Source organism: Staurois parvus, unplaced genomic scaffold, assembly GCF_062004578.1.
Source record: "Staurois parvus isolate SC_StPar_1 unplaced genomic scaffold, SC_StPar_1.0 ptg000081l, whole genome shotgun sequence".
Taxonomy (NCBI): domain Eukaryota; kingdom Metazoa; phylum Chordata; class Amphibia; order Anura; family Ranidae; genus Staurois; species Staurois parvus.
Genome location: NW_028317877.1, coordinates 15,683,382 through 15,709,246, shown reverse-complemented (window position 1 = coordinate 15,709,246; position 25,865 = coordinate 15,683,382). Strand labels below are relative to the sequence as shown.

Sequence of the window (25,865 nt, the reverse complement as noted above, 5' to 3'; positions counted from 1 at the left end):
TGCTCAGATAAACATAGATAGTAGCCCACTTTCCATAAAGCTACTCCTTTCCCCTCCTTCCACACAACTAGGGGCGGACTGACAACTCATGGGGCCCCCGGGCAATAGGGGATCATGGGGCCCCTGTGTCCTTGCCCAAACAAAAAAGCCTATGAAAAAGGTACCAGGGGCATCTCATGGGGCCCCATACTGACTCCGGGCCCTCTGGCAGTGCCCGAGTTTCCAAATGGTCAGTCCGCCCCTGCACACAACCCTACATATATATATATAGTTTCAATTGTGTATATATTATATGTGTATTTTGTAAAATCCTATTATTTTTCTGTAACAGGCCAGCACTGCTGTATTTCTCACCTAGGTGTGCCCACAGCCTCCTGAGATACTTGCTTCACCCATCCCAGGAGGCCATCAACAGCCTGTGCGCCTCAGCACGTCATCAGGGGCAGCTGCAATAACCAGGAAGAGACCGCCGGATTCTGATGGTATAAGAAAGGCAGATGGCAGCATAGGACTGGGTGTGCAACATCAGAACAACCCTGGATTCTCTGGGTGTTTATGGAGGATAGGGCCTTTTCGACTCTGCATTCAGTCTGGATCCATCTGTCAGCTTTTCAGACAGACCCAGACTGGACTGCAATGCACACTATATTGACAAAATTATTGAGACACCCCTCCAAATCATTGGATTTAGATGTTCCAAACACCTCCATGCCCACAGGTGTATAAAATCAAGCACCTAGGCATGCAGACTGCTTCTACAAATATTTGTGAAAGAATGGGTCGCTCTCAGGAGCTCAGTGAATTAAAGAGTGGTATTGTGATAGGTTGTCACCTGTGTAATAAGTCCATCCGTGACATTTCCTTGATACTAAATATTCCACGGTCAACTGTTAGTGGTGTTATAACAAAGTGGAAGCAACTGGGAACAACAGCAACTCATCCATGAAATGGTAGGCCACGTAAAATTATAGAGCGGGGTCAGCGCATGGTGAAGCACACAGTGTGCAGAAGTCACCAACTGTCTGCAGAGCCAATAGCTAAATAGACCTCCAAACATAATGTTGGCCTTCAGATTAGCACAACAACAGTGCATAGAGAGCTTCATAGAATGGGTTTCCATGGCCGAGCAGCTGCATCCAAGCCTTACATCACCAAGTGCAATGCAAAGAATTGGATGCAGTGGTGTAAAGTATGCTGCCACTGGACTCTAGAGCAGCAGAGACGTGTTCTCTGGAGTGACAAATCACACTTCTCTGGCAATCCGATGGATGTGTCTGGATTTGGCGGTTGCCAAGAGAATGGTACTTGCCTGACTGCATTGTGCCAAGTGAAAAGTTTGGTGGAGGGGGGATTATGGCGTGGGGCTGTTTTTCAGGGGTTGGGCTTGGCCCCTTAGTTCCAGTTTAGGGAACTCTTAAGGCGTCAGCATACCAAGACATTTTGGACAATTTTATGCTCCCAACTTTGTGGGAAGAGTTTGGGGATGGCCCCTTCCTGTTCCACAATGACTGCGCACCAGTGCACAAATCAAGGTCCATAAAGACATGGATGAGCGAGTTTAGGGTGGAGGAACTTGACTGGCCTGTACACAGTCCTGACCTCAACCTGATAGAACACCTTTGGGACGAATTAGAGTAGAGACTGTGTGCCAGGCCTTCTCATCCAACATCAGTGCCTGACCTCACAAATGCACTTCTGCAAGAATGGTCAAACCTTCCCATAGACACACTCCTAAACCTTGTGGACAGCCTTCCCAGAAGAGTTGAAGCTGTTATAGCTGCAAAGGGCGGGCCAACTCAATATTGAACCCTACGGACTAAGACTGGGGTGCGATTAAAGTTCATATGTGTGTAAAGGCAGGAGTACCAATACTTTTGGCAATATAGTGTAAGTCCGTAGGCGGGAAAATGTAATTAGAGGAAGTTCTGTTTACATGAATGCCGGTCCAGGTCTTTTTTTTCTTTTCTTTTTTAAGACTGTCCTTTTCTGTTGAGATGAATCTGAACAGATGTAAAAGGGTGCTGTCTGTTTACATTCATTCTGTTTGTCTGTTATAAGGCAAGAACATTTTTGGTTTATACTTTTGTCACCTCTGATTGGTTTCTGCAATAACTAAAAAACAGATGTAAACAACTGTAGACGGAGGTAAAAACTGATCCATATTCATCAGCTTTTACCAATAATGCGACTGAACTTATGGCACCCATGTGACAGAACCCTAACCCAGCAACCATGGTAAGGAGGGATTAAGGCTCCTTTCACACCATTCCATGCGCATTTCCCACACCGCGTTCAAAACACATTGCAGTTGTGATCTGCAGTGAATGTAATTGTTCATGTACACTGCAGCTCCTTAACTGACATTCAGGAGCTGTTCAGCGTTTTTTTCAGCAGCCCATGAACTCTCCCTAATGCTTTCCTATGTGTCCATGTACACTCTGTCATTTACAGTCGTTTACAGGCAGTTGAGTTTACAGTCTCTTTTTGAATGCACCAAACTTGCATTCAGTAGATTTTACTGGCGTTTCAAAGACTTGTAAACGCAGTTAATCGCGTTTGTTTGCGTTTACAGTAGAAGCGTATTTTAACTGTTCCATGTCCAGATGCTGTCCAGAGCCTTTTCATCATCAGAAATGCATGCAAAGTGTTTTCCATGTATTCAAATGAACCCGGTACACCAGCGCAGTCAGTTCCAGATTTCGTGTGAAGGAAAAAATGGTAGAACGTGCTGCATTATGCTCATGATGGGATCCATAGTGAATACAACCAGAAAAGACAGGTAATCTCAACACATACTGCTCTCTGCTTCTGCTCTCTATTCCTCTCAAAATGTAATTTTTTTACTATTTTTCAGTGCATTCTGGGCATTTGGGAAGATCTCCTGAGGTTATGTTTTAAAAATGCTTCTAAACGCAAATGCTCATAAATGCAGTGTGCAAACGCAGCTAAACAGACGATTTTTAACCTACATTTTTCAGCAGTCAGTTTCCATTGTTCAGAAGAGTCTTCCAAATGCCCCGTGTACATGAGCCCTAAATGTTAAGTTATTGACACCCCAAATGCAGTGTGTTTGCCCACAGTGAGTTTCCAAAAGTGGTGCATGCACTACTTTTGGTACAGTGCAATTTGAGTCCATTCACATGCTGAATTGCATGTGAACCGGTGCTACAAAAAAAACCCTTTAAGGGGCCATTTACACTAGCCAAGAGGACCTAGTCAAATACTTGCATTAAAAAAAATAAGCATTTCATGTAGGAACGAATACACAGCTACATTAATTTGTACTTTTGTTAATATTTACCTGGAGCTCTGCTTTAAAAGATTGCGATGTTCCAAGTGGGGATTTGTAGGTTATATAAAAATGTGTTTTGGTGGGAAATTTAAAGGCCAACTCCAGGCATGGAAAAAAATTATGCCTTGCAATGGGGCTGTACTTGCATTGATTAAAGGAGAGCTTCACCCGAAAGGGGAAGTTCCACTTTAAGGACTGGTCCCCAGCTCCCCATTAAGAATTGGCCCCTTTGGGAGCGGGTACCCGATTTTGACAAGTACCCTCTCCCACTACTACTCCGACTGCCTAGGCCAGGGGTAGGCAACCTGAGAGCCGCAGGACTACAAGTTCCATCATGCCTCTGCAAGTCATAGCTGTAACCGTCAGTTTTGTAATCTCTGCAATGCCTCATGGGAAATGTAGTTCCACAACAGCTAGAGAGCCGCAGGTTGCCTACCCCTGGCCTAGGCGATTGGAAGCGGACGTTCTCCTCCCCTCCTTCCCTCATCCTCCCCCTGCAGTCTTCTGGTACATGTGACGGGTCCCAGAAGACTGTGGGACCATACACAGTGGGCGCCCGTGTGACAAGCTGTCACAGCCGTGTGCCCATAGTTAAGATGCCGAGGACAAAGAACAGCCGATGAGCACACCGCTGGTTCGAGGGACAGGTAAGTGGCTGTTTGTTAAAAGTCAGCAGCTACAGTTTTTGCAGCTTTTTTTTTTTGTACAGGAGACTGGAGCTCCATTGTAAAGCTGTATTAAACCCAAAAACAAACATTTATTATATTGCAGCTTACTAAACCTTAGATGTGATAGCTGCATTAATTTTAATTTTTAGGCTTTCTTTCCATTACTTGCATGTAGTGATCTAGCCAGTAAGTCTGTTGTTTTTCAACAGAAAAAGTTGTCCTGCAAATGTGTATTTGGACCACCCTGGTCTGTTGAGGGCAGCAAGCAGTGCATATTCCAGAACATTCCTGTTGGGTCTACTGAATCCTTTCCTAGTGCAGGAGAAAAGTGTTTGTTGTGTTGGTCCTGCAAATGTAGCAGTTGGGCTCCATGTACACGGGACGTTTGGAAAACACTTCTGAACAATGGAAACTGCTGGAAAACGTAAGTTAAAAAAAGTTTGTTTAGCTGAATTTGCATACCGCGTTTATGTGCGTTTGTGTTTAGAAGCGTTTTTTAAAGATAACATTAGCAGACTTTCCAAAATGCCCAGAAAAAACAGTAAAAAATTAACTATTTCAGACATTTTGAGAGAAATAGAGCAGAAGCAGAGAGCAGTATGTGTTGAGATGACTTGTCTTTTCTGGTTGTATTCACTATGGATCCCATCATGAGCATAATATGACGCGTCCTACCATTTTTTTCCCTTCACGCAAAACCTGGAACTGACTGCTCTGGTGTACCGGGTCCATTTGAATACATGGAAAACACTTTGCATGCATTTCTGATGATGAAAAAAGGCTCTGGACAGCATCTGGATATGGAACAGTTAAAAAACACTTATAAACGTGTTTATCCGCGTTTACAACCGTTTGAAACGCTGATAAAATCTATTCCTAAACGCATGTTTGGTGCATTCAAAAAACGACTGTAAACTCAGCTGCCTGTAAAGGACATAGTGTACATGGACACATAGGAAAACATTAGGGAGAGTTCAGGGGCTGCTGAAAAAACACTGAACAGCTCCTGAACGTCAGTTTATCAGCTGCAGTGTACATGAACCCTTACAGAGTTGAGACACATTATTTCCCACTGACGGGGTGGTTACCATTATCAGCTTTTTATTTATTCTTAAAGGATAAGTTCACCTTTTAGACAAAAATAATAAATGCACATTTTTTTGCAGGTAAATGTGCATTTATTATTTTTGTCTATAGGAGCCTGGAAAGCATTGCACCAGTGATCAGTAGATTGCTGATGCCATGCAGGTCTCCTGCAGACCTGCCAGAATATCTGTTTGCTGTACGGGATGTACAAGCAAGCAGATATTCTGACAGGAAGCTTCAGTGTACTACCACTGCAAATTCCAGCTAGACGTTGCTGTCGAGATTTAAAAAAAACACGTAAAAGCGAAACAATGCAAACATATTATGATTTTTGTTACATTACAGGCATTGGCTTTGCAAAGCTCTAATAATGCAAAACAAATGGCTTTTTTTCTATGAATGTGACTGAGGCCTAAATACTTGGATACAGAAATTTTTCATTGCAATCTTTCTGGTGGATTATGGTGGTAGGGTTTGTTACCTGCCAAGAATAAAGCCTATCCCTAGGTTTACTATGAATTTAAATTATTATTATACAGTATTTATAAAGCGCCAATAGTTCGCTCAGCGCTGTACATTACAGAGGGGGACAGAACATGTGACAGAACAATACCAATACAATGCAAAACATGAGGGGATTGAGGGCCCTGCTCTTTCGAGCTTACAATCTAAGAGGGAGGGGATGGTGGCACAGGAGGAGATAGCTGTGGGGGATGGAGTGGTAGGAAGAGTGGAGGAGGTCGGCAAGTTAGCAGGGGGTGGGGTAGGCTTCCCTGAAGAGGTGGATTTTCAGGGTGCGCCTAAAGGAGAGGAGAGTAGGTGATAATCTGATGGGTTGGGGCAGGGAGTTCCAGAGGATGGGTGACACCCTGGAGAAGTCCTGGAGGCGGGCATGGGAGGAGGAGACCAGGGAACTAGAGAGAAGGAGGTCTTGTGAGGAGCGGAGTGTGCATGTTGGGCGGTACTTGGATATTAGGTCAGTGATGTAGTTCGGGGCAGTGTGGTGGACGGCTTTGTATGTCAGTGTTAGGATTTTGAATTTTATCCGTTGCGCAATCGGAAGCCAGTGGAGGGTTTGGCAGAGGGGGGTGGCGGAAATGGAGCGGTTGGAAAGGTGAATGAGTCTGGCAGCCATATTCAGGATCGACTGAAGCGGGGATAACCAGCGGCGAGGCAGGCCAGTGAGGAGGGAGTTGCAGTAGTCGAGTCGTGATATGATGAGGCAGTGGATGAGCTGTTTAGTGGTTTCTGGGGTTAGGAACGTGCGGATTTTGGCGATGTTGCGGAGGTGGAGTTTGTTTGGACCAAGCTGGCCTAAACTATATCCACAACAAACAGATGTGCCTGCTGGTAGCACTGTATGTATCATCAGCTACATACAGTATACAACATTGTGTTCCAGTAGCAGGATGGGGACTTTGTCCCATTCCTGGAACAAAATCAAGTCAGGCTGAGCACTGCTTATCCAATCATACGAAGCTTTGTATTTTATGAGTGAATGCAAGGCTTCCTCTGAATTGCTGAGGTGGAAAGGCAAGAGATGGAAGGGTGGGAGGATTATGTCACCATCCCAGTGGGCACATCTGTTAGTTAATTAAATAGTTCGTTTGGGCCAGCTTGGTCCAAACAAAAAGTTTAAAATCATAGTTAACCTTGAGAGCAGCTTTTGCCACTTGCCGACTGGCTAACAGTAATTTTACTGCTGGTCGGCGGCTTGAGCAGCCACCACGACATACCCATGTGTTGCCCCACTCATGCATACTGCCCAGTGCTTGGTATCGGGCTGCTGATTGACCCAGATACCATGTGATTGCTGTGAGATCACGTCACCTAGTAAACAATAATCATGAATGGAATCTGTGTGATCTGTGATTGATCACATGGTACCTGCACCAATCACAGCACCCTGTACCATGTGATTAGCTGTGACCAATCACAGCATCATAACAGAAAAAATAAAATCCATTAATGCCAATTCGAACATTTGCTGTTACGACCATCACTGTAACAAGCAATCACGGTGCAAAAAAAAAAAAAAATCTCTGATCACCCACCCAGAGAAGTACCATAGTGACACTGAGCTACTCTGATAACAGTAAAAAAAAAACAAAGTTTAAAAAATGTAATTAAAATTTTTTTTTTCATATTGTTACCAGTCATATTAAGACCGCCACACCAGTCATCTAATGCTCTGTACTGCACTGGTGGCAGTATGTAAAAATAAAAAAAATTTACTTTTCTTTTTCAAAAAATTGTGACAAAAAATTACAACTTCAAAAATTTTGCCATGCCTCTTAAAAAAAATACCTTGCACTTTCTAACTTTCTACTGTCCTGTCATTGTAGAGTTTCAAGAAATGAGAGGCCATCAGTACATCAGGATTTATTTTCAAATATATACCATAGTTTGACGCCATTACTTTCGCACAGTAAATACTATACTACACTAAATAATAAACCCTGATTTGGGGTATTTTTACAAAAGAAATTTAACTGACTACATTTTGGCCTAAAATTATAAATTTAAGTTAATGAATTTGCTAAATTTTATAACAGAAACTAAAACTGTTTTTTCAAAATTTTTGCAATTTTATTGTTTGTATAGCAGAAATGTAAAAACCCCAGTGGTGATTTAATACCACCAAAAGAAAACTCTATTTGTGTGAAAAGGTTATATAACTTTAAGTAGCACAGTGCTGAATAACAAGAAATGCCCTGATCATGAAGGGAGTTAAACCTTCTGGAGGTCAAATGGTTATAGGAAACCAGCTGTCCTGACAGTAGACAGAAAATGAAAAATGCACATTACTTGGTTAATTGTATTCTTGAGAGCATTGGGGTGGTGGCAATTTCCAGCAAGTGTGTAGAGAATGGAAGAGTTTCCCAGGAAGGGAAATATTATTATACAGGATTTATATAGCGCCAACAGTTTGTACAGCACTTTACAATATAAAGGGAGTCAGTAAAGTTACAATACAATTCAAACTAGGAGGATTAGGAGGCCCCTGCTCATGGGAGCTCACAATCTAATAGGTGGGCTATTAGATTGAGATCAGCAGCTTCAAATTAAAAGAAGGCTATCTACAGACTAAAATGAATAGAAGAAAGCAGAAAAACGCATAGATCTTGTGAAATCAGGTAAAATTTATTAGAAAAAAAAAATCAGAGTGGCATTTTTGCAACTTGCATTTTTTCAGCTTTGGTAGTGAATATCCGGCCAGAGGGAAACAAGTGTTCTTGCAGATGTCACTTCTGCTCTAGATGTCATGATGTTAGCTGCAGCGGTCAAAACTCCAGTTCGTCTTTGGATGGAAAGGGGTGCAAGCTGTGTCCAGGGCACAGGCAACATGTTTCGAGGGTTAACCTTTTTCTCCAGCCTCAAGAATTGAGTGAGCAGACTTACAGCTGTAACCTAGGCACCAAACGAGGCCAAAATATTAGCAATGGATAATATTTCTGTTCAGCAGCCAACAGCATTTGGCCAACATGCTGCTATGATAGTTTACTGTTTTAGCATGGCACATATCTCCAAATTCAAGATGCCTTTATAGGGGCATTCCATCCAGTGCTTCAATTTTAGATGAATTCTTGTATACTTTGTCACCCTCTGCTTACGTACATATATTGGTAATACTAGTGATGAGATCTCTGCACCTTAGTTCCCAGCTGTGTTTCCACCAACCTTGATGTCTTGCTTCTCCAGCCACAGAATGGACGTACCCGCTTCTCTCATTACACCTTCTACTGAAAAATACACCATGCCCCTCATAACTACCAAAATTGTTTAGCTTTGGAAAATTGAGTGCATAGATCTCACTGACAGAGCATTAAGAAATCTGAAGTTTAACTTTCCAACATCTTCCAAAGACTAAAGGCACTCGGTTTAAGTGGACTGAAGCCTTCAATTGCAGAGTAGAGCCAGAAAAACTTTGTGTTGGGCCCACAATGGAATAATTGGCATCCTCCTGCACATTTATTTTATTACTTTGTACATTCTGTGTGAAAAAAGCACATCACAAGAATCGCACAAACTAGCAAAAATGCTAATGACCATCCACATCAGGGGAATGTCCCATCGTTGGTGTCATTAGAAAGACTAGTGCCCCAACATTGCTGTCAGTGGGAGGAATAGTGCCCATCATTGGTGTCAGTGGGAGGAATAGTGTCCATCATTGTTGTCCGTGGGAGGAATAGTGTCCATCATTTTTGTCAGTGGGAGGAATAGTGTCCATGATTGCTGTCAGTGGGAGGAATAGTGTCCCATCATAGGTGTCAGTGGGAGGAATAGTATCCCATCATAGGTGTCAGTGGGAGGAATAGTGTCCCATCATAGGTGTCAGTGGGAGAAATAGTGTCCCATCATAGGTGTCAGTGGGAGGAATAGTATCCCATCATAGGTGTCAGTGGGAGGAATAGTATCCCATCATAGGTGTCAGTGGGAGGAATAGTGTCCCATCATAGGTGTCAGTGGGAGAAATAGTATCCCATCATAGGTGTCAGTGGGAGGAATAGTATCCCATCATAGGTGTCAGTGGGAGGAATAGTGTCCCATCATAGGTGTCAGTGGGAGGAATAGTATCCCATCATAGGTGTCAGTGGGAGGAATAGTGTCCCATCATAGGTGTCAGTGGGAGAAATAGTGTCCCATCATAGGTGTCAGTGGGAGGAATAGTATCCCATCATAGGTGTCAGTGGGAGGAATAGTGTCCCATCATAGGTGTCAGTGGGAGGAATAGTGTCCCATCATAGGTGTCAGTGGGAAGAATAGTGTCCCATCATAGGTGTCAGTGGGAGGAATAGTGTGCCATCATAGGTGTCAGTGGGAGGAATAGTGTCCCATCATAGGTGTCAGTGGGAGGAATAGTGTCCCATTATAGGTGTCAGTGGGAGGAATAGTGTCCCATCATAGGTGTCAGTGGGAGGAATAGTATCCCATCATAGGTGTCAGTGGGAGGAATAGTATCCCATCATAGGTGTCAGTGGGAGGAATAGTATCCCATCATAGGTGTCAGTGGGAGGAATAATATCCCATCATAGGTGTCAGTGGGAGGAATAGTGTCCCATCATAGGTGTCAGTGGGAGGAATAGTGTCCCATCATAGGTGTCAGTGGGAGGAATAGTGTCCCATCATAGGTGTCAGTGGGAGGAATAGTGTCCCACCATAGGTGTCAGTGGGAGGAATAGTGTCCCACCATAGGTGTCAGTGGGAGGAATAGTGTCCCACCATAGGTGTCAGTGGGAGGAATAGTGTCCCACCATAGGTGTCAGTGGGAGGAATAGTGTCCCACCATAGGTGTCAGTGGGAGGAATAGTGTCCCACCATAGGTGTCAGTGGGAGGAATAGTGTCCCACCATAGGTGTCAGTGGGAGGAATAGTGTCCCACCATAGGTGTCAGTGGGAGGAATAGTGTCCCACCATAGGTGTCAGTGGGAGGAATAGTGTCCCACCATAGGTGTCAGTGGGAGGAATAGTGTCCCACCATAGGTGTCAGTGGGAGGAATAGTGTCCCACCATAGGTGTCAGTGGGAGGAATAGTGTCCCACCATAGGTGTCAGTGGGAGGAATAGTGTCCCACCATAGGTGTCAGTGGGAGGAATAGTGTCCCACCATAGGTGTCAGTGGGAGGAATAGTGTCCCACCATAGGTGTCAGTGGGAGGAATAGTGTCCCACCATAGGTGTCAGTGGGAGGAATAGTGTCCCACCATAGGTGTCAGTGGGAGGAATAGTGTCCCACCATAGGTGTCAGTGGGAGGAATAGTGTCCCACCATAGGTGTCAGTGGGAGGAATAGTGTCCCACCATAAGTGTCAGTGGGAGGAATAGTGTCCCACCATTGGGGTCAATGAGAGGAATAGTGCCCCATTGGTGTCCATGGAAGGAATTGGGCCACACTGTTGGTGTCAGTGGCAGGAATTATGCCTTATTGTTAGTGGGAGGAATAGTGCTCCAAGGGCCAGATAAAGGCAAGTAAAGGGCTCCATCTTGCCCTGGGCTGCAGTTTGGAGACCAGTGCTCTACATAATCCTAATCTTGCCAAATCGTCACATGTAATATCTGAATCTGAAATATTGCTTTGCCAAAGTGGCCATTTACTCAGTCTTTACTGCTTGTCATTTGTACAGCAAGGATGTCGCACACTTCCCAGAAGCATCGGGACTTTGTGTCTGAGCCTATGGGTGATAAACCAATCACAGCACTGGCCGGTATTGGAGAAATTCTTGGCGGCAAATTGGAAGAACAAGGATTTGATAAGGTACTTTGCCTAGAATATTTGTTGAATATCTTGTAGCCAAAATGTGCATCTGTACATGCAGACCTCTTTGGATGAGGAATGAATTAACGCTCAAGGGCTAAATGCACCTAGTGTTTAGGCGCTTAGCAGCTTTTATCATTGTTTAGTAGTGTCAAGCTTTTTTTTTTCTGCCCGAACTCGGCTGCTCCTGGACACACTGGTAGTATGGTTTTTTTTCTCCGGCCTCTAAAAGCCCCTGCCACTAAAAGCTTCTAAAATCTGTGTGACTGGACACATAGGATAACATGGAGGGGTGTTTGGAAGCAGTAAAAAAAAACCCAAAAAAAAAAACCTCCTGACACCCCTAAAAGTGGCTGCAAAAATGCCTTCTATGCATTAGGAGAACAGGAAAGGTGCAGTCAGGGTTTTGCCAAAGGAAGGACTGTATCTCCTGCAGTAGTTGTAAATAAAAGCTATTCTTGTATGTAAAAAAACTGCAATGTGTGCTAAATTCATCTTCCTTTACAGAGATGATCTCCAGTTTTCATTCTGAAGTTGCTGACATACTCAGTGCATTAGATTCATCAACCTTGTGGTGGCTCCTCCCTCTACATCCCAGTCGTCACTTCCAGAACTGACTTAGATAGTGACAGGTCAATTCCCTCCCCTCTTCCTTTTACAGTCTTGAGATGAGATGGATTCAGGATCTCGGTCGAAGCAGAGGCACTGCTAAACTGTTAAAGTCATGTAGCGCCCCTCTAATTAGCCAAGGGGAGCTAGCTAGCTTTATAGTTAGAGGCTGCACAGCAGCCTGGGATGAGTCAGCCAGGCTGATACCCTGGTGTTCCCTGCTCTAGAAGCTTGAGAGGCTTCTAGAAGTCAGTGGATGGGGGTGAAGAGGGGCTGATCTGCATACTCAGGGGACTCTGACCAATCCCCAAGCAGAAGGCTTGGCATGGAGTCAGGGCAGCCCTTAAGTATGGGAGAGCCTGATCAGGAAGTGGTCAGTGTTGTGTGGAAGATGATGTTAGAAAGCTGGAGTGTGGAGCCTAGGGACCTACTGGCAGGATATGGGAAGGAGGATCTCTCAGCCTTCATCTATCCTCTGAGAGAGGACAGCCTGGGAAGCAGGGAAGGAGCCAGCCCAGCACAAGGCCTGATGGCAGCCACCAACCCAACAAGCTTACAGGTGAAGACTGAGTAATTCTGCACCCCCTGGGCTGGATAGGGGAGAGGGCAGTCAGGTGGTACATCCAACTAGCTACTCATCTGGGGCTGCTGTACTACAGTGGCAGTTTCTGGGTCCCCTTGCTCTGGAATTCTCTCAGGCAGCTGGGTGAAGAGGATTCATCTGGGGTCTGAGGAGGGACACCAGAAGGGCTGGAGAGCTCTTGAAGAAGAGAATCTTTGTCTGTGGACTTATACATAGTTGCTAAGGAGTTGTTCCCAAGTTGCAGTTTCAATGGGCATGCCATACACCCATCAACCCTATCCAGATTATCAACTCCTCAATAAAATCACAAAAAAGAACAAGCTCAAGGAATGTTTACGATCTCCAGTGTGCAAGGTCCAAACAAAATGTGTGTTGCCTGGCTGTGCAGGACTATAGGGGGACCCAAAAATTCAGCGACTCCTAGGGGGGTAGTGCTACAGTCATCAGATTAACTTTAAGTTTGGAGGATAAGGAGGTTGGACTGTACATGCAGACCTCTGATTCCCTGATGAAGTCACGTGTTGTGACGTAACGCGTAGGGTCGGCTGATGACGTCAAGCTGCACTACCAGAAGTTTGCGAGCCGCCATCTTGTGAGTTACCTTAGAATGCCAAATTTGTTTTTTTGGAAGCTGTTTAACTGCAGTATCCCAACCAGGCACTTTTTATGTAAGTGTACTTACCGTTTAATAAATATTGGTGGATACAAGTGATACACTATGATGTGCATTTTTCTGGATTTTTGGAGGATATGCTGTATAAGTAATAGGAAGACCAACCTGGATTAGAGTGTGGAGGAGATTGGAGGTTGGAGAGTAAAAGAAAAACATACCTACCTGGGTTATAAGGGAAAAGCGCTTTTTGGCCTAAATACCTATAGGTCAGATCCAGGAGGTGAGAGTATGTAAGTGTGCTGGTGGAGGAGGACTACACATGGGTGATTTTCAACATGGCAGGAAGTTGCATGGATATCTATGAGAATATATTGACTGTTTAAAGAGAAATTTGCACATTTTATAACGGCTTGAATTATTATGTTGGGAGTCATTTATTGAAAGATGATCATACTGTATATGTGAAATTTGGCATAGTGGTTACTATATGCACTTTATAAGGAGTTATGTGGGAGTTTAATTATGTCAGATGATTATATTACATATGTGATATTGGCACACACCTAATTTTGAGGATTGCACATACTGTATGTTATGCAGTATATAAATTTCCTATGCACTTTATAAGGAGTTGTGTGGGAGTTTATTTATGCCAGATGATATATTACATATGTGAGATTGGCACACGCTCTTTACTTTGAGGATTGCACATATGTTATGTGTACAAGTAAAACTTCAGCGCAACAAAAAACTCGCCAACCTTCTGTGTATACTAGTGCTGCTGACACTAATGCAGGCCATAGAAGGATCGAACATCGGACGATTTTTCGAAAAAAAAAAAAAAAAACGGAAAATCGGTCGTTCATTCGGCCGACGTTACCACCAACGGTAAAAAAAATCAGACGACAAAATCATAAAGTTCACCCCATAACTTCTGTCCCTTGCAGGTCACGGCTCATGCGCGGATTCTTAACCACTTGCTGCCCTGCCACTGTAGAAATACGGCGGCAGGGTGGCACGGGCAGGCAAAACCACGTTTTAAAACGTGTGTTTTGTAAACAGGGGGTGCACCGCCGCCCTACCTGTCCCGCCGATCACAGCTGCGGATGTCAGTCGCCGGGTCACAGCCGGTCCTTACCGGCTATCTCCTGGCGATCGGCGGCAATCAGTGACAGAGAGCACAGCTGCAGTAGCTGTGCTTTCTGTCAATTCCCTGACAGCTCGAGGACAAGCTGATCGGGACAGAAGAGTTTCACTCTCCTGATCAGCCGTGTCCCGTGCAGTACACACCCCCGCCCCCTAGTAAAACACTCCCCTCACACAGATAACCCTTCCCTGCAAAATAAACTTAACCCCTTCCTCCCCAGTGCCATTAGTACAGTGTCAGTGTTTTTTTTTGCACTGATCACTGTATTGGTGTCACTGGGGATGTCAGTGACCGCAAGTCAGTACCCCCCCAGTGTCAGAATGTCCGCCGCAGTCCCGCCATGAGTCGCTGATCGCCGCCATGAGTCACTGATCGCCGCCATTATTAGTATAAAAAAAACCTAAAAATCCCAGTATCTTTCCCGCCATTTGTAAATGCTATTACTTTCACGTAAACCAATTAATTTACACGTATTTTTTTTTTTTTTTTTTTTAGCAAAGACATGTCGCAGAATGCATTTTGGCAGAAATTTATGTCTAAATTTGATTTTTACATTTTTTTTTTACTGGATATGTTTTATAGCAAAAAGTCCAAAATATTGTTTTTTTTCCTCAAAATTGTCAGCCTTTTTTTATAGCGCAAAAATTAAAAACAGGCAATCAAATACCACCGAAAGAAAGTTCAATTTGTAGGAAAAAAAAGGATGTAAATTTCATTTATGTACCGTATTGCATGACCGCGCAATTGTCCGTTAAACTAGCGCAGCGCTGTATAGCAAAAAAATGGCGTAAATTGCAGTATCTATACCATAGTTTGTAGACGCTATAACTTTCACACAAAGCAATCAATATACACTTATTGGGATTTTTTTTTTACCAAAAACATGTAGCAGAATACATTTTGCCCTAAATTTATAACCAACTTTGAGTTTACTATATATTTTTTATAGCTGAAAGTAAAAAATATTGTTTTTCTTCAAATTTTTGGTATTTTTTTGTTTATAGCGTGAAAAATAAAAAGTGCACAGGTGATCAAATACCACCAAAAGAAAGCTCTATTTGTGTGAAAAAAAGGACATAAATTTCGTTTGGGTGCAGCATTGCATGACCGCGCAATTATCAGTTGAATTAGTGCAGCGCCGAGTAGCAAAAAGAGGCCTGGTCATTAAGGGGGGAAAATCCTCAGGAGGGCAAGTGGTTAAAGGTGCTCCTCTACCAGAGACATACATATATACTCTCACCTCCTTATATGACCCAAATTGCATAGGTCAAATATTTTCCCTTTTAACCCGGGTTTAACTGCTGCAAACAGTCTTGTCTCCTCTTTATCTCACATATCCTCTGCATATGTAAACAAACGCTTACCATAGTGTAGTACTTAAATATAGTGTGATTTATTAAAAAAACAAAGTGCCCTCACATTAAGAAGTGTCCTGCTGGGACACCACAGTAAAAAACCTTGTTATAATGTAATTCCAACGTGTTCAGGAATTTCAAAGATGGCAGCTCGTAAACGTCCAGTTTAGCGGCTTGAAGTAATCGGCCCACCATACGCGTTATGTCACATCACATGACTTCCTCAGGAGGAAGTTATGCACTATATACATTTGCAGCACTCTTTATAGTACAGAAGTATTGCGCCGCACTGTTTTGGAAAAGTTTATCTATACTGTATATGTAGGAACGCATTTAGTGTCAGCAGCAGCATCACATTGAGGGAGGGACCATTTATATAATTGCGCTATAATACTTTGCAGTTATAAGGAGGTTGGACTCTTACAGGACATGATGTATCCTGAACAACAGTCCCCAAAAAATCGCTGTCTCTTCCATTGGTAGCTTATGAGCCTAACTTAGAATGGAATGAGTCAGATAAAATGTATAGATCCCTACCAGGGGCGGACTGACCATTTGGAAACTCAGGCACTGCCCGAGGGTCCGGGGTCAGTAGGGGGCCCCATGAGATGCCCCTGGTACCTTTTTTCATAGGCTTTTTTGAGTTTGGGCAAGGACACAGGGGCCCCATGATCCCCTATTGCACGGGGGCCCCATGAGTTGTCAGTCCGCCCCTGATCCCTACTAAGATGTTTCCCATTCAAGGGAACTGATATCAGTAAGTGGTCAAAGGGCTAGCCCTACATGTATAGATCCTATAGATCTTTCTCATTTAGCCTGCAGGATGAACAAGACAAATCTAACAGATTGTTTAGTGTGGATGACGTAATCTCCCCTGCAGGCTATTGTGGATATCCATGGGTGTCAGAATACCAAAACAGTGACTGCATCTGATTGAATAAAAAGTGAAGGACCCCACAATTCCTGTAGAATTGGATACTGCTCCTGCTACTCTGCAATTGTTGAGGCTGGTTTAAAAGGACAGGAATCTTTGATCAGTATAGCCAAACTCTGCCTTTCTCTCTATCCGTGAGGTAGTTGAGTAGATGTGCAGATAAAGTTTAGAAAAAAAATTAGTTCTTTATCTACCTAAAGTGGGTTCAGCAGGCTGAATGAAACAAAATAACAGATTCCTCCATACTCCATACAATTTTTGATCAGTGTATGACTAGTTTGAGTTGACAGCTCACAAAGCTAGGTGGGCTAAAATACGAGTATAGGTGTACATGATGTGACAAACACTGCAATCTACTGTTAGATTTACACTGCAATCTACTGTTAGATTTTTAGAACCAGAATCTTTACCTGCATTTACTACCCCACCAGCTAAGTCCTTACCAACATAAACCCTCCCATTTGTTTTTACCTACTGCTGAGGACAGAAATGTTCTGCATCAATGAATTCTCTGTTCTCATTTCTCCGTTTAAATGCTTCCCCAAAATACTGCCCGATTCCATACAAATGGCTTAGATTATACCTTCCTTTACACTGAGATTTAGATTTCTATAAGAAAATGTTACTCCCCTTCTTCTGAATGTGAGGGTGTGCTGTCTTGTCTTTGAACAGAAGATCATGAACTACAGGTTTGAAGCAGGAGACGCTTAATTCAAGATGTCTCTGCCCCCAAAATTTCCACACAATTCTTGCTCTTCTGCTTTTTTTTCAAACCATCCAAATAGAACTCTATATGTTGTAACTGTAAAGTAGTTGTCTCCAGCAGAGATGGCTTTGTCAGTGGCGCAATACGCCGCGCTGCAATAAAAATGCAGTATTTCCTTTTTTCTGTGCCGCAGCATGTTGGTGTTAACCGAACTAATAGGACATAAGGCAAATTGCCCTGTCTGTGCTTGGACTGCATTGGTCAACAGGCATACAGTTGCATGAAAAAGTATGTGAACCCCTTGGGATTACGTGGAGTTTTGCATGAATTGGGCATAAAATGTGCTCTGAACGTCATCTAAGTCACAACAATAGAAGAACACAGTCTGCTGAATATAATACTACACAAACATTAGATGTTGCCATGGTTTAATTGCACATAACATGTAAACCTTCACAGTGCAGGGAGGAAAAAGTATGTGAGGCCCTAGCTTAAGGACTTCTCCCAGAGCTAATTGGAGCCAGGAGTGAGCCAACCTTGACTCCAATCAGTGTGATGATATTGCATGTGTTGCTGACAGCTGTCCTGCCCTTAAAAAACACACACCTGTTTTGGGTTTACTAGTTTCAAGAAACACTGTCTGATGTGAACCATGCCTCGCAGAAAAGAGCTCTCAGAAAACCTGCGATCAAAAATTGTTGACTTGCATGAAGCTGGAAAGGGTTACAAAAGTATCTCCAAAAGCCTTGATGTTCATGTGTCCATGGTAAGACAGACTGTCTACAAATGGAGAAAGTTTAGCACTGTTGCTACTCTCCCTAGGCATGGTCGTCCTGTAAAAATGACTGCAAGAGCACAGCACAGAATGCTGCATGAGGTAAAGAAGAATCCCAGAGTGTCAGCTAAAGACCTACAGAAATCTCTGGCACATGCTAACATTTTTGTTGACACATCTACAATAAGGAAAACATTAAACAAGAATGGAGTACATGGGAGGACACCACGGAGGAAGCCATTGCTGTCCAAAAAGAATACGTTTGAAGTTTGCAAAAGAGCAGCTGGATGTTCCACAGCACTACTGGCAAAATATACTGTGGTCAGATGAAACCAAGATTGAGTTGTTTGGGAAGAACACACAACACTATGTGTGGAGAAAAAAAGGCACAACACACCAACATCAAAACCTCATCCCCACTGTAAAACATGGCGGAGGGAGCATCATGGTTTGGGGCTGCTTTGCTGCCTCAGGGCCTGGATGGATTGTTGTCATTGATGGGAAAATGAATTCTAGAGTTTATCAAGACATTTTGCAGGAAAACGTACGACCATCTGTCCGCCAACTGAAGCTCCACAGAGGATGGGTGATGCAACAGGACAATGACCCAAAGCATACAAGTAATTCAACAAAACAATGGCTGCAACAGCACAGAATACGCCTTCTGGAGTGGCCCAGTCAGAGTCCTGACCTCAACCCGATTGAAATGCTGTGGCATGACCTTAAGAGAGCGATTCACACCAGACATCCCAAGAATATTGCTACACTGAAACAGTTTTGTGAAGAGGAGTGGTCCAAAATGACTCCAGATCGTTGTGCAGGTCTGATCTGCAACTACAGGAAACGTTTGGTTGAGGTTATTGTTGCCAAAGGAGGGTCAACCAGTTAAGTCCAAAGGTTCACATACTTTTTCCTCCCTGCACTGTGAATGCTTACATGTTATGTTGTTTTGCCTCAAAACAAAGTGTTTTTAACACTACTACAATCGCTCACTAATACACGGATTAGGCTTAATAAATATTAAAGCAAAACATGATTTATTGAATAAGTTCTGTTAGTATAATAACATAAGAATTGTCAGAATTGCAAATCATATTTAGATCATATTATAGCAAGAATAAAGCATCAATACATCACCGGATATTGTAGCATCACCCACTGCCCAGTGACTGGGGGACTCCAACAGTCAGCAAAGGGGAATCCGGGAAATCACCGCAAGGCACGTCTGCCGCATCTTCAATGAGTCCCAAATTCCCCTAGAATCCCCCGTCTTTTATATACATAGTTTGGAATGTCTTTATCTACTGCCATGCGCAGTATCTCCTGGTTATATAACGTCATGTATGATTCTGCGGAGTAGTTAGAGTCAACGCGTGATCGGCTGTGCCATCACGCGTAGTTACCTATTTTGATGGAATGCACATCTGGTGAATATCAGCCACATCTCTGGTTTCAACTGGTTTTAACTGGTTTAATGTACACTTCCAACATGTTATTTTGAACTCCAGTTACCCATCTAATGGTTATAATCATTAGCATTATGACAGTTGAGTGTCAATCACTTCTCATCCATACACCCTATACACTCATGTCACATATGTATCACAATCGGTCCTTGATTGAAACTCAAATGACATAAGTTGCCATAACCACCGTTGGTTTTTTGCAAAATAATTTGTAAGCTATGTAACAATTCCATAATGTCAATAATGCTATAAATATCATAATAACCAGCAGAGGGTGCGCTAGAAAATTCAAAACCTTAGTAGCCGAGGGAGAATAACCCAGAAATACATCCCACCAATGATGGGAGGTAGCGTCAGCTATGCTAGATCCTAGTTTTATCAGTCTTCCACTTGATATGGTCGTAGTCACCACATGTTGTGCAATTGTAGTGTTCAAATATTCAATATGTTGTTGAACTTCGATTGATTTATCCATTAATTGTTTCAAAATTGTTAAATTAAATTCCCAATTGGGAATTTCCAATGAATCACTTTTCCAATATTCCTGAACCGACTCATCCTTATCTCCTTGTAATATAAAAGTTTCATTATGCCACATTAAAGAAGATATATTACTGATACAACCTGAAAAGGGAACTTTCATTCCTCTGACTGCAGGAATGTCAGTTACCATACACACAGTTTGTGGGGCTATTTCTACCATCATTTCATAAGACATAGGTAGAATAGTCCATTTACATACATTTACAGTGTTCTGCAACAAACATGGCTCATATACAGAAGACTGCAACTTACATATTTTTCCCTCAAGAGTATTATCACAAAATGAGAGATCATGAGTTTTGTTATTGTCTACATGGGTGCCATAAAACTCTGGACTCCAATAATGCTGAGCACCAGGTGCACCAATAACACTGTTCAACAAATTTTTATTTTTTGCCAGTTTTGGAAACAAAAGGATCCATTTCTTAAAGAATTTCACATTCTGAGTTCAAATATAACAATGAAATTTGTCAATTGGCTCTAGTTTTTCTGTAAACGGAAAGTTTTCTACTATAGGCGTAATGACTACATAATGCACAATAATTATATAGATAGATGTCTTTCCACAAATATAAAGCAAGTGATATTGACTACATAACAAAGCCTAAATGGCATAATATATTGCATAGGATTACCAAGAAAAATTATAGCCATAAGCTAAGTTGAATCATTTTAATACTTCTCACTAGTTTTGTCTTCAGTTTGTGTCGGTTTTGCTTCTCTTGGCTTTTCTCTTGTATTCGAGGAAAGGGCTATCTCTTACAACTGCACATGACTACACGCTTCAGGTTCTTCCTCACTTGACTCAACCACGAGGGATTCTGGTGCTTTAGGAATTGGTAGCCCCTCTCCATGAGGAACTGGACGTATTGCCGATGGAATATTTGGATAGTGCACAGATAACTTTTTCTTCTTATTTAGCCCTTTTACAATTGGAGGCACCATACAAAAGTAACAATTACTAACATGATCTGTTGGCTCTCTCCAAATCATTGGCACAGCGAAAGGCATAGATGCCTTTTTTCCATTCAACCATTGCTCCAGTGCCGTCCCACAAGAATTGCAGCATATATGTGGTGCCCAGCTCTTGTCCTGGTCTCCTATCTTGCAGCCAAAATACAAGTTGTAGGCTTTCCTAATCATTCCTGTTATCCTCCTTTTTTGTGAGATAAAAGTTATTTCACCGCAGATATAGCAGAAATTATCTGCTTTATTCACACAAGTTCCAGGCATTACTGAGTAGCCTATATAAGCATAAAACGAAATGTAAAGACGCTGTCGAACTACAATCAGCTACAGATACTGCAGCTTTTATGCAGTAAAGTGATGCAATTGAAGGCTAATATTGCATCATCTCAGTATACATGCAATTTTCTATTGGTCACCAGTATCAATTGCGCAATATGCAGCTGAAGTTGCATCATAATTTTGAATGGCTTACGTCATTAGATGGGTGAATATATCATGGAAACTAGAGCCAATCAACATTTTTTAGGGTCATTTTCGTTTTCAGCACCCCAAAATTATGTAAGATTAGCTAATTTTATGCCCAAAACTTTTTACCTGTTGAACAGTGATAATCAAAGGCATTACAACAAATTTACACATTGTAGTAGTTTTAGTAACATTATACATTAATATTGTTCCAAGACAAGTAGTGTCATTGCAGATCATTTTCTGAGCTTCTAAATGTACCCACATGTTTACTGGGATACTTTTGTTAAATGCGGTCCTCCACACTAATTCATTTCCCGTCATTAACATAGCCTGCATATTCATTTTCTGTTGTTGCTCATATATGGTCTGCAATGTACATACCGTCCAATTAATAAACTTTGTAATGTTAGTATCAAAATCTGTTAAAAAATTATTTGAAGCATTTACTAAATGGAGCATCGCATCATCTATTCCGGCAGCTATACTAGCTGGACGGAATATAGTAGGCATCCATTTAGCTTGCATAGTTAGAGCATCATTAATCTTACTACCAGCATTAGACATTCTATTTGCTAGTGTCTCAATATCAAACCCATTTAAGGTTCCTGTTAGGGAGCCGTAACCCCCAAGCAATGTATCATACCACGCTCTTTTTTTTCGTTTCATACAGTGTTTTACAGTACTTGGAAATGTTATTTGAGCATGTATCACAGTTTTTTGTGCATGTTGACCCACTTTTTCACATGTAGAAGGCAATCTTTTAATATGTCCGGGGTCGATATGAGTAGTGTTTGAATTTACAAAGATTAAGTACTGACCCCACCATGATCTTCCTTGGATTTCACTGGCGTTGGTACAAGTCATAATGATTGTCTCATTAAGAGCAAACTGAAAGACAGTACTTGGTTTAGTCTTAGCGGTACAGTTTCTTGTTACGGACCTTCTATTTGCAGCTGACAAATAAATGAAGCTTGCTTCCTGTTGGCAACAGCAAAGGCTAACTTCAGAGATTACATTTATCACACCTTCATTTCCATGAACCGCATATGTTGGCTTGTAACCCTCTATTGGAGCTCCTGTCCATACAGTACCATTGAAGGTTATATTTAGAATGAGGCAGGGCTGATTAGCTGGGCATATAAAATCATCTTGAGTTCTATTCGTACGCATGCTTTTCCAACCCCAGCTCATTCTGGCATTGCCGGTATCTGTTACTTTAATTCCCGGCGTCCACGCTCCGACCTCTAATTCAACCAACCACACGATACCAAGGATTCCAAGACTGAAGATAAGTATATCGTTGCTCTGTGAAAGACAATACAGTATGAATCATTCCCGCAAGTAACATTTTTCTTGTGGGACATATTCCCACTTTTCTCTGCCTGGTTTCATGATCAGTAGGGTGCGGTCCTTTCCTACAGCTATTACTTCTGCAGGTTTCGGGGGACCAGATGCCCCCTGTACCCAAATTTTAGCCCCCACATTAACTGTGTTAGCCAAAGCCTTGGTCTCCTCTAACCGTTAACTTTGTGGAAGCTTCGCCTTCTTTGATGTTAGCGATATACAAAGAAATCAAAAGCAATTGAGCCACCCGGTCCTGGGCTGGCAAGATCATGGACTTCATACCAATAATATATTCATTTATAGGAACTATCAGTACAGGGAATTTTTGTGGAGGTATATTCCTAATTTTTAAGGTCACTTCAGTTTGTACACCTTCAGTCACCTTCCCCCCCAACCCTGATATTTTTACACTGGGGGTCCTTTAAATTTATTTGGATTTCCATAAATTAGAGTAGCCTCTGCCCCCGTGTCTACTAATGCTAGCACTGTTTGTATATTACCCCCTTCCCAATGGATACTCACCTGCACATATGGCCTATCATCTTTTTTAATCCATATGGGGGCTTGGCTGGCTACTCATGCCAAATTATCCTCTTGTGATCCTAACAGATCTTTGGGAGGAGCTGAGGCTGTCTGAATTTTTTAAAGCTACCATGGTTGCTATTTCTTCCCAGGGATAGATTTTCTGAAACTGATCCCAATCAGGGAAATCTCCTATACCCCTTTTCCCCTTCTCCTGTTCCCTTTCTTGTTTCTTGTCTACATCCTTATGTTCTTTTAATCTTACTTCTGCACTCTTCTTATCAACCTTCCTTCCTGACAGCACTTTTTGCTTATATAATTTCCACAATACTTGTGTATCTTTCCCATCAATGTGTTCTTTAGGAACTCCAGCTTTAAGTAAAGCCTGGAACATATCTTTCCAGGACAGGTGATTATCCACATTCCCCTTCTGTCAAAGGGGAGGTGAGTTATTGCTCTCTCTCTTATCTCTGGAGGAGGATGATTTAACCCATTATCCCATATCCTGAAATTCAGCTATCTTATCCACTATATCTTCCCATCTACTGTTATTTAATGATATTAACGTCATGATTACATATTTATACATGATTACAGGTTTATACATTCCTAATTATCCTTTTTCGGGCAGCTAAGGTCATGGAAGTATCCAGATATCTATCTGTTTCATCCATAACCATTGCTACCTTCATAGCTTCCTCCTTACACCTCCTGTTTCTATGTTCTTTCTTCTAGTAACTGGTTCAGGGTCCAGGCAACCGGGTCCTCCCAGACAGTCATCCCAAGCATCATCTGATGAGGAATCCCATACATCAGCATCCCATTTACCCGGATCCCAATTAACTGTGGCTGCTGCTATTGCCTGCTGCACTTTTCCACGGTTCACCCTTCCCCTTCGTTTCCTATACTTATTTTGGGCCACTTTTACTGCTGCCATCTCAGCTATATTTTGATAATGTTCTAATTTATCTTTCAACAATTTTTGCCCACATTGCAGAAGAACAATTTTACCTTCTTGTTCTATGGTCTTCTGCTCTAGCTGATGGTAATCCTTCATTACTTGATGTAATTTCTTATGAATCTTCCTGTATGCAGTTAGCAAAATCCAACTGCATCTGCCTAAAGCTACTGCATCACCTGCCTTGGCAGGGACCCCCTCAAGTACATTTACAACATCGAGGGGTTCGACATCACCTGCCTTGGCAGGGACCCCCTCAAGTACATTTACAACATCAAGGGGTTCGATACCTTTAAACTTACTATCCCACGATTCTGCCAACCCTGCACCTGACAATTCCTGTGCTAAAATATCATATGGAGTCTCGGTCCAGCCGGGAATCTCCACCTTATCAATCTTACCCTTCGCTTTTCGCTTAAACATATCTGGTTCTTTTCTAAAATGCCAGGTAGCTAAATCTCCGAAATTTGTTGGCAAAATGCCAAATGTCAATATTTTGCACAGAGGCCCCCTGGTACCTAGGGGTCAACGTGCAAAAATCAATTTTTCAAAATAAACTTCCTATTAGGAGATATCTCTACTTGGCATCCTGCCGACTATGCCAATTTATGTTTTGCCTCAAAACAAAGTGTTTTTAACACTACTACAATCGCTCACTAATACACGGATTAGGCTTAATAAATATTAAAGCAAAACATGATTTATTGAATAAGTTCTGTTAGTATAATAACATAAGAATTGTCAGAATTGCAAATCATATTTAGATCATATTATAGCAAGAATAAAGCATCAATACATCACCGGATATTGTAGCATCACCCACTGCCCAGTGACTGGGGGACTCCAACAGTCAGCAAAGGGGAATCCGGGAAATCACCGCAAGGCACGTCTGCCGCATCTTCAATGAGTCCCAAATTCCCCTAGAATCCCCCGTCTTTTATATACATAGTTTGGAATGTCTTTATCTACTGCCATGCGCAGTATCTCCTGGTTATATAACGTCATGTATGATTCTGCGGAGTAGTTAGAGTCAACGCGTGATCGGCTGTGCCATCACGCGTAGTTACCTATTTTGATGGAATGCACATCTGGTGAATATCAGCCACATCTCTGGTTTCAACTGGTTTTAACTGGTTTAATGTACACTTCCAACATGTTATTTTGAACTCCAGTTACCCATCTAATGGTTATAATCATTAGCATTATGACAGTTGAGTGTCAATCACTTCTCATCCATACACCCTATACACTCATGTCACATATGTATCACATATGTGCAATTAAACCATGGCAACATATAATGTTTGTGTAGTATTATGTTCAGCAGACTGTGTTCTTCTATTGTTGTGACTTAGATGACGTTCAGAGCACATTTTCTGCCCAATTCATGCAAAACTCCACGTAATCCCAAGGGGTTCACATACTTTTTCTTGCAACTGTATGGTGTGAACAGGACCCCGTTTTTCTTCGTTTAGGAACAAATGGTAGTCTTCAGGGACAAAATGATACGACTGGGTCAGATTTTTCAGCACTTAAAATATATTCTGTGTGATGGCAGCTGTGCGCAGGGAATA

General features: G+C 42.3%; 3 protein-coding genes across 5 annotated transcripts in view; 1 reads left to right on the top strand and 2 right to left on the bottom strand.

The window, feature by feature from the left end:
* LOC149468713 (barrier-to-autointegration factor-like protein) overlaps window positions 1-25,865 on the top strand; it is a 56,310-nt gene that overhangs the window by 26,591 nt on the left and 3,854 nt on the right. For all 3 annotated transcript variants that reach the window (XM_089669810.1, XM_089669809.1, XM_089669811.1), the window contains exon 2: window positions 11,169-11,299. In XM_089669810.1, coding sequence (XP_089525936.1) covers window positions 11,174-11,299 — 126 coding nt within the window. In that variant the 5' untranslated portion in view covers window positions 11,169-11,173. The remainder of the gene's footprint in view (window positions 1-11,168; window positions 11,300-25,865) is intronic.
* LOC149468715 (uncharacterized) lies at window positions 19,042-20,478 on the bottom strand (the record flags this gene model as incomplete). The annotated part of the gene is made up of 1 exon (XM_089669818.1): window positions 19,042-20,478. A coding segment is annotated over one exon (831 nt), but the record flags the coding sequence as incomplete, so codon positions are not given.
* LOC149468714 (uncharacterized) lies at window positions 20,410-25,556 on the bottom strand. The gene has a single exon (XM_089669807.1). The coding sequence runs from the start codon at window positions 22,656-22,658 to the stop codon at window positions 21,564-21,566; it is 1,095 nt and encodes a 364-aa protein (XP_089525933.1). The 5' UTR covers window positions 22,659-25,556; the 3' UTR covers window positions 20,410-21,563.

Excerpts from the sequence above, each read along its gene's own strand:
- LOC149468714 (XM_089669807.1), bottom strand. The coding sequence starts at position 22,658 with ATGAGCTGGGGTTGGAAAAGCATGCGTACGAATAGAACTCAAGATGAT.